The 12,485-nt window shown below is 43.3% G+C and overlaps 1 protein-coding gene across 2 annotated transcripts in view; it reads right to left on the reverse strand.

Annotated features, from left to right (window-relative positions):
• Positions 1-12,485, reverse strand: part of CDADC1 (cytidine and dCMP deaminase domain containing 1) — a 44,627-nt gene that overhangs the window by 21,516 nt on the left and 10,626 nt on the right. For both annotated transcript variants that reach the window (XM_073546107.1, XM_073546106.1), the window contains exons 2-5: positions 9,407-9,510; positions 7,487-7,667; positions 6,834-7,403; positions 4,295-4,344 (exon numbers count right to left, since the gene is read on the reverse strand). In XM_073546107.1, the coding sequence (XP_073402208.1) occupies positions 4,295-4,344; positions 6,834-7,403; positions 7,487-7,667; positions 9,407-9,457 (852 nt within the window). In that variant the 5' untranslated portion in view covers positions 9,458-9,510. The remainder of the gene's footprint in view (positions 1-4,294; positions 4,345-6,833; positions 7,404-7,486; positions 7,668-9,406; positions 9,511-12,485) is intronic.

Raw genomic sequence — 12,485 nt, forward strand, 5'->3', positions numbered from 1 at the left:
TCTAGTTTGGTTGTTTTGTGCTTATCACACCAATGAAAGTAAGCCTTCCAAGTGCGATGGTAGATGCACAACAAGGATGGCTTCCAGGCTCTATCATAGTCTGGATGGCTGATTAAGATAGACCTGCTGCCTTTCAAATTGCAGATTTAGCAGCCATGCCATTAAATTGAGCACCTGTAAATTCAAAAGAAAAAAGGACCCTGGGATAGAAGGTCAAGGCGGTCCGTAAGAGCCCATGGGACTTCCGCCAGGAGATGAATTATATTATTATGCTTTGCTTATATAGCACTATCTTATTCCGCAGTGCTTTACATATATTATCATCACTGTCCCCAATGGGGCCTCACAATCTAAATTCCTTATCAGTATGTCTTTGGAATGTGGGAGGAAACCGGAGAACCCCAAGAAAACCCACACAAACAGGACATACAAACTCCTTCCACATGTTGTCCTTGGTGGGATTTGAACCCAGGACCCCAGTGTTGCAAGGCTAACCACTGAGCTACCGTGCTGCCCGAGATTGATAACATCCGATTAACAGGCCCTCTCTTGGCCAGTCTGGAGAAATAAGAATGGCTGGAACACCCTATGCCCTTGATTATCTTGGGAAGTATGGGTAGAAGCGGTAGAGGTGGATAGAGGTAAGGCAGAGAGGTGCCTGAGGGTTCCGATACCTTGCCACAACAGATTGATATTTGGTGTACTCCACCGCTGATATATCTGCCTGAACACCTATGGGTGAAGAGCCCACTCTCCTGCGGGTAGCTGCTGGCGATAAAAGTAGACTGCCTACTTATTGTCTACCCCTAGTATATGAACTGCCGAGATCAGAGGAACCTTGTCCTCTGCCCACTCCAAAATCTCTGCCATCTCTTCTATGGCAGATGGGCTTCATATGCCCCTGCGGCGATGGCTATAGACCACAGTAGTAACATTATCCGATTGAACCCTGACTGGCAACGACTAAGTGCTGCCAATGTAATAGAGCCAGATGGACAGCTCTGAGCTCCAGTACGCTGATTGGGAGTCTCTTGACTGCTCCAGACTGCCTGGACCATCCAGTGACGGTTGATTGCTCCCCAGCCGAAAAGGCTGGCATCTGTGGTGAGCACCTGCTACAGAATGGGACAAAAAGAGAGACCCTGTGTTAGCAGAGGTGACGTTAACTACCACCTGAGAGACTGGGGACAGCAAAGGGGGAATAGGCCAATCCAGGAACTATATTGACCTGTCCCAAGAGGCTAGAAGAGAGAGCTGTTGAGGTCTTGCCCGAAACTGAGCAAACAGCACTGCCACAAACGTCGCCACCATCTTTCCTAGGACCTTCATGCAAAATCGAAGGGAATGCCTGCCCAAATGCTTCAAAATTCTGAAGGAAAACTGAAGAGATAATCTATTCCCCCCCGGAAGAAATATAGATGCCTGAACGCTGTCAAACACCATTCCCAGAAACTGTAGCCGCTGTGTCCTGTTGACAATCCAACTGAATCGCTCCAGAGTCTGTAGAACGATCTGCATGCTCTCTAGATTCTGAGCAAAAGATGGTGCTTTGACAAAAATATCATCCAGATAGGGGAAAATAATTATCCCCCATGACTGCAGCAGTGCTATAACCAGGGCCAGGATCTTCATGAATACCCATGGCACTGTGGCCAGTCCGAATATTAGAGCCCTGAGCCCTCATTCTGAAATGAGAAGACCTACAATCACCCCCCGCCTGAAGAAGAAAGCCATCGCCTAGTCGAAACTGATTCTCATGCTTGAAGCCCTGGGAGGGCGAGAGCAAAAAGAAACGATCCTGAGGCAGAGTAGTGAACTCTATTCTGTAATCCAAAGAGATGATCTCCCTGACCCAAAGATCACGAATTGTCCCAAGCCATCCCTCCAGATAAAAACAGGCAGAGTCCACCCACCCGGGAAAAATCCCTAAGTGGGGGAAGCCCATCAAGCATTGACCTTGATGTTGTCTCTGGACCCGGAGGGCCCAGCCCATGATCCAGAAGGTCATCTGAAGGGTATGGGTCTAAAAGGTAACTCTCCTAGGCTCCTGGGAGACCATCGGTCCAACCTGCCGACCCGACTTGTCCGGTGCTGAAAACTGACTAAAGGGACGGACCTGCAAGGCCCCACGTCTCTGAAAATGATGGCTACCCCTGTAGCTTCTGAAATTATCTTATCTAGCCTGGTTCCCAATAAACGAGGCCCCTGGAATGGTAGTCCTGTCAGCAATCTTTTTGAAGCTAGGTCCGCGTTCCAACCCTTGAGCCACAGCATATAGAGAATCGCCACGCAATTACTTGCTGCTACATCTAAAAATGCTGAACAGAGATACTTCCCGGCCTGCACAATTTGAACCGTGATCTCGGCTAATGCCAAATCCTGGAAGCCAACCACAAGTCTATAACACAAATGCTTATTCCACGCCATCACTGCCTTGGAGACTCAAGTGGCATACATGCGGATCCCTTTAACTTCCACTCCATACAAATGCGTGCTATGTTGTGCAGAGGGCAAAAGCTAGTTAGCTTACAGACTTCTTCCCCAGTACCTGACTAACGATGTCATGGTACATTGGTCCGGCCACACCAATGCAATTGGATACGGACTGCATAATTACAGCCTGTACTATCCGTCGCTATATGGGTAAAACAGAGTGCACAATTACAATGTTACCCAGAGAAATCCATCTGAAAAACACAAAGCAAAGATGGTGTTAGCCCCTAACCTAAGACAGGTTTGAGAGAGACTTTGCCTTCAATTGATACTCCACTCAACTGAGGAAGCCTGACTCCAAAAGGCAGAGTATAGTCTCCTGGGGAGGAGACAATTTATTTACATGCAATAACAGTGTCAGCCTCCAGGTGGCAGCAGACTATACCATGTTCTGTGTCCCCCACCCCATGATATATCATTTCACTTAGCATTATTTCTGAAAAGAACCTGAAGGGTTAATAAACTATCATTAGTTTTGAATATGTTGAGGGGCGCTGTTTTTAAAATAGTATCAATCTGCGGGATTTTCCCAATACAGAGAACCTTCAAGGTAACTTCAAAACTGTATAGGTCCCTAAAAAAATTAATTTTGTAAAATTTCCCTCAGGGAAAAAAAAAAAAATGAAAAATGTAATATCCTAAAAAAATAAATTAACATATAACAAATTATGCTGAGGTGAGGCAGTCATAATGGTAAATGTTATTTATTAACTATTTACTTTATGTCGTATGACTTTTCGGATTAAAAAATAAACATTACATTTTGAAAACTGACATTTTTATAAACAAAAGCAAAATGTATCAACCTAAATATACCACTAACATAAAGTAGAATGTGTCACGAAAAACAGTCATCACTGGCATATATGATAAAATATTCCAGATTTATTGCGATATAAATTGACAGGTCAGACTTGAAAAATTTGGCCTGGACACTAAAGGTTTAAAAAATCATCGTTCTTGGTGGCGCTGTAAGGAGATCAAATACTGCCGAGAACAATTACAGGTTATGCACACAGAACGATCATAGTAACCACTGCTCTGTGCGTACGAAAGTGCGGTCAGCCTGTCTGATCAGGCTACTAAACAATCGCCGATCGTCTTGCACGTAGCCGATCAGCGGTTGTTTAACGACCATGATCATTTAGAGTCAATGCACCCTAACATTTTCTACATATCTGTGGACAACCCGTGTATTGTACTTGTACTGACGGTTGCTGGTGGGTGACACTTGTACTTTATCTAAATAGCAGTGTACTAAATCTCCTTGGATCGGACTTTGTGAATGAGACATTAACCTTTCAGGATCAGCGACTTTTGGCCTTAAAAAGCAGAAGTCTTGTTTTATTTTTGATTCTCAGCATTCCCACATTTTGGACCTTTTTATTTCTCAGGTATTACATTGTGTGATGCCATGGTTTGTAGGACAAGTTCTAATCTTGTAAGGGCCTCGCAATTATTATAAGGTTTAGCGCTTTGCTTCTAATGAATATCGATTTACTGAAAAAGAATTGTTCTGACGCTATTCTCAATCCATGCGGATGAGAGAATGGAGACACTGCATGTCATGTCAGCAAGACCAAATTCACAGATCTTTTTGTTTTTGTAAAAAAAAAAGATTGTGTGTCAAATCAGATTTTCACTAGTTTTTTGTCCGGGTATCTGTTTTTATCATCCGTGTGTCTTTTGTTTTTCTCGTATACAGAAAAAAAAAAAAAAAACAGAGAGCACATTCTTAGACGTGTTATTCTGAGAGGAGGTTTCATCTAGTTTTTAACACTGTAATCAGCAAGTTACTTACAGATTTCTGCTTTGCCCAAATAACGGCACCAACTCCGATTTTATGATCTTCTAAAGAAGCAAACATAATAAAATGAATAAATTAACATGTGTCACTTAACATTTAAATACCAAGCGTCTATATATAGAATTTAAAGATAATCAGAAAAATCTCAAAAAGTACTTAATTAATCTGTTGATTTTGTGATACATGATGTGCACAGACTCATAGGCCCAGATCCAGCATTTGGGTTTTGCTTACCGTATATACTCGAATATAAGTCGACCCGAGTATAAGACGAGGCACCTAATTTTGCCACAAAAAAACTGGATGAACTTATTGACTCGAGTATAAGTCGGGTATGAATTGTCCCCTCATCGCTGTCCTTGTATGCATGGCTCCTTCTCCCCTATCCTTGTATGCATGGTTCCTATATAAAAAAAAAAAACATCCTACTTACCTTGCCTGCGCGCCGCCGCAGCATCTCGTTCGGGCGTCAGCAGCTCTTCTGGCCGAGTGATGACGTGGCCCCACTCTTTAAGGTAATGAATATTCACTCCACGCCTATGGGAATGGAGAGACATGAATATTCATTACCTTAATGAGCCGGGCCACGTGATTGCTTGGCCAGAAGAGCTGCTGGCGCCAGAAGAAAGAAAATGCAGCGAGGACGCACAGGGAAGTTAAGTAGGATGTGTGCTGGAAGCCAGCGGCTGCAGCTATCACTGTGCACTATTACACAGAAATGAATATTCATTTTTCTTTAGCAGCGGCACAGGCTTTAGCCACAACTGACGGCTCCTGCCTCTGTGACCCGCTGCTCCCCCTCCCTGTGACAACAACTCGTGTATAAGCCAAAAAAATATGCTGAAAAACTGGGCTTATTTACACGAGTATATACGTTAAGTGACTTTTCTTTTCTGTGTTGCTGCATTTGATGCTGTTTTTTGTGCCAAATTCTTACAAATGGCGCAAGGGCGTTCATGAACTTTGCACAAAATCAAAGATGCCCTGTAGAACAAAAAAAGTGGCAAGATATTTTAAAATATTATAAAAATAAATAAAAGTGAAAAAAAATAAAATAAACGAGATTGATTCTGTACTCCAGTAGGGCCCAGCGCAAAACTGATGCAACATTTTGCAAAAGCTGAATCAGGACACTTGAAAAAAAGGCACAAATTATATAATGAATAAGGCACAAGCATAAAAGTCCCTATCAAAACCATTTTACTCCAGAAAAAAGACCATTCAATGTCTAAGGAGCAAATGGAAACAGACAAGTAAAGCCCCATCGACATGAAACTGAGGTGCAGGGCACATGGATGCAAACTGCTCCTCGCTAGGTGGCAAAGACAGTGATGAATCGGTTTCACATAGTAATAAGCCTAGGAGAGACTGAATCATAACTCAGAAGTGCTGTATGGGTCCCATGAGGCAGTTATAGTAGAGTACTGGAGGAGAGGCATTATGCAGCCATAGCAGATAGTGTCTCAACTTGGGTGACCTGACTCACTAGTGTCCTCAGAATGCATGTGGATTTCAATAGGAGACAAAGAAAAACTACCTTTTTTTGTAAGTGCTGCAGTCAATCCCAGTCCTCAGCGATCTCATGACACAAACTACAGTGGCTGGCGATTGCTTGCAGAGATTCAAAATGTTGGAGGTTTGTCACCTCTGCAGCCAAGAAAATAAAGACCAGCAGGAAGAACCAGCAGATCAGAAAAGTACTAGATCTTGTATTACTATTTTTACTATTCCTTCCCTTTGGACAATTTCTTTATGATCTTTGAAAACCCCCTTAAAGCACCGCTCCAGCATTTGTTTTTGAGTGGTGCCACTAATCTAAGTTCCCTGTCCCTTGTCTTATACTTCCCTGCATCCATCTTCATCTGTTATCGACGTGGCTGCGGTCGGTGTTCGGCAGGTTGTGATCTGCCGGATCGCTCTAGTGTTTGCTGGGTGATCCAGAAGTCACAACTCAATGCCAGTCTATAAGAGCCAGCAGAACAAGGCCAAATCGAGGCTCCCGTAGACTTACACTGAGAGCTTGTGACCGTTACTTCTGACTTCCGGGCAATCAGAAGTTGAAGTCACAAGATGGTGTATCGAGACCAGAGTGGCGCCGGAAAGAGCTGAAAATAGAGGATGGGGAGTATAAGACTAGGGTCAGGGAACTGGAGTGGCGCTTTAAGTGTACTACAAATTTAAAGGAGTCATTTTGTAATGGACATTATCCAGGGAATAGGGGATAAACCTCTGATCACTGGGAGCACCACTGAAACTATGAATATTAGTCCTGTGCTCGCCATTCCTCCTTACTGAAGCCAGGAGGAGTTTGCATCCATGTGTCCTGCCCCTCAGTTTAATGTCTATGGGGCTGTACTTGTCGGTTTACATTTGCCCCCTAGACATTGAATGGATTGCCAGGGTCCTGATGGTCCCAGCAGTGTGGCCCCTTACTATCTGACATTTATCACGTATACTGTGGATTGATGACCTATGACAATTACGGGACACCCCCTTTAATTATTATAATCAGTGAATTTAAAGAGCCTCTAACCAGTTCGATACGCCAGCAGTCGTGCTTGTATTGTACAGTGCTGAGCAACTTCTTGTGCAAGTCCCTGCTGATTCTCATCCCCCGAGTTAGTGAGATAGAAACCAAAATCAGAATAGCTGGGAACACTAGAAGCAACAGTAGCAAGAATGAGGACGAGTTCCTTCATGTTCTGCCGCAGGGAGATGAAATATGGGTCCTCACACAGATTTTCCAATCCAATTAACCTCAGAATTTCCTTGTGCGTGTCTTCACTGGAGACTAAAAAAAGTGCTTCATACTCCTTAACCCGCTCCTGGCGGTACTCATAAAAAGTGCTTCTCGCAAAGTCAGGCTCTACCCTGGCGATTTTCTGTATAAAGTCGCACTTCAAGGAGGTCTCTTCAACAAACTGCACCATGTAGCACGCCAACGGCTGCAGAAGCACGCACACGTGAGCGCGACTGTTCGATTTCAACCTCTCTACAGCCTTGGCATCTAGCCTGGCATCTCCAATGCTGGTTGGAGAAGAGTTTCCTTCCTGTAGACTCATCTCAGGATCTGATGGCCAGTATGAGATACGGTTCACACCAGCTGGGGAAAAAAAAAAAGTAATACACATATTAATAGCAGGTCTATTTCTGATAAACCATAAGAAGGATTTACCAGCAGCTCACCATTTACAATCATTTTCAGGCAGGTAGAGCAAGGTTTCCTGGAGAAGTAGAGATCACAGTCCTTGAGCCTTGCGCCATGCTTTATCACAGCAATCTGACCGGCATGGAGTTCGTTGCTGGAGCAGTGGAGGCCGATGATCTTCATGCTACTCACAACTACGAGCCCCGTCTTCTTAATATGCTGCAAGAATCAACAGATTCAGAAAATTCATCATGTGAAAGGAATCTAGAGCGCACAGTAGACCGGAAAAAATAAATAAAAAAATCGCTGCACGTTATTTTTATTTAACCCCTTGGAGAAGCAGATATTTTTCCTTTTTCAATCTCGCATTCCAACAACCATCATTGATGACATAGTTGTTTTGAGGGCTTGGTTTTTTTAGGAGAGGAGTTGAAATTTTAAGTGACACCATTCATTTTATTTCATGGAAAAAAGAGGAATTGAGGGAAAATAATTAATGATGTTTTTATGTAATTACTTTTACAACTTTTAAGTTGTGGAAAAAAATTGAGAAAATTGAGTTTATTCTATGGGTTATATGGGTTTTGGTGATTCCAAATTAATATAGAATACTAATAAAAAAAAGTAAGAACTTATAAACTTCAGCTTGTGTCGCCATATTCCAGGAGTCAAAAATGACTTAAATTGGTCTATAGTTCAATTTTCAGTGAAGAATCAAATAACACCTGCTGCCTATAAGGGTGTGTGCACACGCTGCACATTCTGCTGCGGATCCGCAGCGGGTTTTGGTCCTGCGGATCCGCAGCAGTTTCTGCTGCGGTGCACAGTACCATAATATCCTATGGGAAATGGAAACCGCAGTGCAGACGGTGCGGATTTTTCTGCGCGGATTTGCTGCGGTTTCTAATCCGCAGAAAGAATTGACATGTCAATTCTTTCTGCAGATTCCACTGCGGTTTACCATCTCCTCCATTGTAGAGATGATAAACCGCAGGTCTTTTGACCTGCGGATTAATCCACAGCAGAATCCGCAGCGTGTGCACACACCCTAATAGTCTATGGAGAGGTGATGGGGAGATGCTAGACAGAGATAGGCACAGAAGGATATAAATTAATAGAAACTACTGAGGTTTCTAGTTCAGAGGTAAAGAGGGACAAACTGCTAAAAATGCAGAATACTAGTCAGATAATAGCTAGGAAAAAAGTGATATTCCTCCTGTACACACAACAGCTTATTCTGAAACATTACCTGAAAGTGAAGCTATACAATAATTTTCTGCTGAATTCTGTATATAAAAAAGGTGGACATCCACTGCTGTGTAACTTTTTTGGATTGTTTCTACTAAAGATAATGGAAGTTCTGATTAGTGGGTTTTATCCACTTTGCAGTAATTTTTAGGTTGCTTCAATGCATCTACAACAAAAATAAGCAACTTTATGTCTACAGCTCCCGTGCAGATCTATGTGTCTCTATAATAACAGACTACGACCTAATCCTGTGTAGTCACACTGTGTGGCCTACCTCTTGGCTACTAGGGTTGATGCGCATTGATTTGCAGGATTCAATCCATCGGCCACATCGGTAATCTCTGGCTGATGGACCGGCGCCCAGATTACCGTCTCTTACCTGACGGCATCTGCAGATTGTCTTATGATTTGCCGGTCTCACGCGATGTCCCATGTGCATCAGGTTGTGCCATGCAGGCCAAGTAAAAGAAGAGCAGTGGACACTAGGAGGTGGGAACCGGTTCTCAGGGCTCCCGACCAGTGGCCACACATTACTGACGCGGCTGATGGATTAGGACCAGTTCTAGAACCTACCAAATGTTTGTTAGCAAGAAATAGGGACAGATGGAGGGACATATCCACAAGAACAAACCTAATTGGCTCTACTTGTCAAAAATAGCTGGTTGATAAGTGGATAAATAGATATATATATATATAATATAATCATATACCTGAGGTTTCTTTTTGCTCTGAACATCTTTAGAAGAGGGAAAAACCTCCATCCACAGGCTTAGTAGTGTGAATAAATTGACTTTAGAAAGCCTTGGGACTTGGCCTACAAAACAAAAAAGACAAAATACCAAAATGTGTATCGAATAATGTCTGCTGCCACCAAATGCACCTCTTGTAGCTCTCCATAGGTTTCTCCTTGACAAATGAGTTTCATTCTCTTTATCATCTATTACTATGTAAACTATTATTGATTCTCCATTAGAAGAAGGCAACTGTTTAAAGGGTTCTTCTACTTTTAGAAAAGTGGAGTACAACTGTGTTTGTTATTTTTAAATAAAGACGGAAAAGTGTGTTTTGTTTTTATTTCAAATAAAGGACTTTATATTTGCTGTGTGTTGACTTACAATACATTGATAACATTAGTAATGGATAGGTGTCTTATAGATGCCTCTAACACAAACAAATATGAACCCCACTTGCCACCGCTACAGGGCAAGTGGCAAGAGCCGGGCAAAGCGCCAGAAAAGGCGCATCCAAGATTAGCCGATTCTGGGCGGTCAATATTCATAGCCCCTTACCAGCCTGAGAATACCAACCCCCAGCTGTCTGCTTTAGCAAGGCTGGTTGTCAAAAATGGGGGGGACCCCACACCGGTTTTTTAATTATTTATTTAAATCATTTAAAAAAACAGAGTAGGGGACCCCTCTATTCTTAATAACCATCATAGCTAATGCTGAAAGCTGAGGGTTGCAGCCCGCAGCTGTCAGTTTTGCCTGGCTGGTTGTCAAAAATATAGGGGAACCCATGTCATTTTTTATTTACAGCGCAAGCAGTGAGTGATGAATACTCCCATCAGCCGCCACCTGCTCTTACTATTATCACTTGAATATAACTCCTCATTCTCCCCTGCTCTGCCGGCGATCAGCGATAATGCGAGCAGTGTTCAGGACCCAGCGTCGGGGAACAGCGCTAACTGTACCGCTGCTTCCCAGGCGCCGATACATTTATTACTGATGCGGCACACAGTTGCCACACGTATGCCACAAGTATTACAAATGTACATGGATATCTCTGGTTTCCGGAAATATCAGGAAGTGTGAAACAGGCCTTACACGCAGGAGTGTGGAATCGGTAAGACAAACCACAGACTCTGACTCCTCAATTTCCCTAATTCCAACTCAAATTCTGACTCCACAGCCCAGCTTCACTACTGAGCATTTGCACAGATTTATCTCAACTGAAAGCAGAGATCCTTACATCAGGAACAGAACTTTATAGGACATTTCATAACTTTCCCAATATTATTATGAAAACATTTACAGCACATCCTGCACTGAACTACTGAACCCAATTTATTATATATTTTAGGAGTCGGGGTTGGTCCATTTTATGCGGACTCCACAGCCTTACATGTAAGTGATGTTTTTTCACACTAGCAAAAAATATCACCACTTATCAGGGTGCTGGGCAGTTCTGCAGTTGTTCTTGATCAGTGTGTCCATTTTTACCATCCACGTGTCATAAAAAAAAAAACCGGATTACTTACCGGTAATACTCTTTTGTAGAGTCCACGACAGTACCCACTGAGAGAGGGGATCCGCCCCCGGAACAGGAAACCTACAGAGAGATAAATGGGGCGGTCCCCCTCGCTCCCTCAGTTTGTGTTACCGAGAACAACGGAGGAACCGCCATACATGTTTTAGTCAATTTGTTTTGGCGATTCATCTATCTTACGCCTACATCGTTTAAGTTTGCTAAGTTTAACCACGTATAAAATCTTAATTACAATCTCCGCCACCAAGGAGACCCATGTAAAAAAAGTTTTACGGGAGGGAAGTGAGCGGGTGCTGTCGTGGACTCTACAAAAGAGTATTACCGGTAAGTAATCCGGTTTTTCCTCTTCGCCACGACAGCACCCACTGAGAGATTTCCAGAGATAATCACTTGGGAGGGCACACCGTGTTAAGGACTGATCTACCGAAAGACAAATCCTCGGTAGAGGATAAATCTAGTCTATAGTGACTATAAAAGGTAGATGGAGAAGACCAGGTTGCCGCCTTACATATTTGTCCAATTGGGACGTTTGCCCTCTCGGCCCAGGAGGATGATATGGCTCTAGTAGAGTGCGCCTTAATCCCCAGCGGAGGTTCTTCTCCTTTAGCCAAATATGCCATTGTGATCGCATCTCTGATCCACCTGGATAATGTGCCTGTTGTAACTCCAGACCCCTTTCTGTTGCCCTGGAAGGAGACAAAAAGAGACCTACTCTGCCTCCAGGGACTGGTCCTATCAAGGTAGGCTAGTACAGCTCTCCTCACATCTAAGGTGTGATATTTCACCTCGTCCTGGTTTGACGGGTTTTCGTAGAAGGAAGGTAGGCATATCTCCTGAGACCTATGGAATTTAGTTACCCGTTTGGGAAGGTAATAATAATAATATAATAATAAATTTTATTTTTATAGCGCCGACATATTCCGCAGCACTTTACATTTCAGAGGGGATTTGTACAGACAATAGACATTACAGCATAACAATAATCACATACAGTAGATTATAACAAATACCAAGAGGAGTGAGGGCCCTGCTCGCAAGCTTACAGTCTATGAGGAAAGAGGTAGACACGAAAGGTGGGTGGTAACAGTTGCCCTGATTGTATGGACCAGCCATAATGTTAAGTGTGTAACAGTACAGACACAGAGGGCTAATGGATGCATAAAGCATGTGGGAACATGATGCTGGGAACCTGGTTATGGTAAAATTTTTGGCTCTGCCACACAGGGATAGGTTAGGTTAATGTGTTGAGGCGATAGGCCAGTCTGAATAAATGCGTTTTCAGGACACGCTTAAAATTGTGGGGACTGGGGACTAATCGTATTGACCTGGGAAGTGCATTCCAAAGAATTGGCGCGGCACGTGTAAAGTCTTGGAGACGGGAGTGGGAGGTTCTGACTATTGAGGATACTAACCTCAGGTCATCAGCAGAACGGAGGGCGCGGGTAGGGTGGTATACTGAAACAAGGGAGGACGGATCTGTCTTGAAAATCAGTCTGTCTCGTGTTATTGACAAGAACGGAGGGT

This window comes from Dendrobates tinctorius, unplaced genomic scaffold (assembly GCF_039654945.1).
Source record: "Dendrobates tinctorius isolate UK_male_01 unplaced genomic scaffold, ASM3965494v1 ptg000145l, whole genome shotgun sequence".
NCBI classification, from domain to species: domain Eukaryota; kingdom Metazoa; phylum Chordata; class Amphibia; order Anura; family Dendrobatidae; genus Dendrobates; species Dendrobates tinctorius.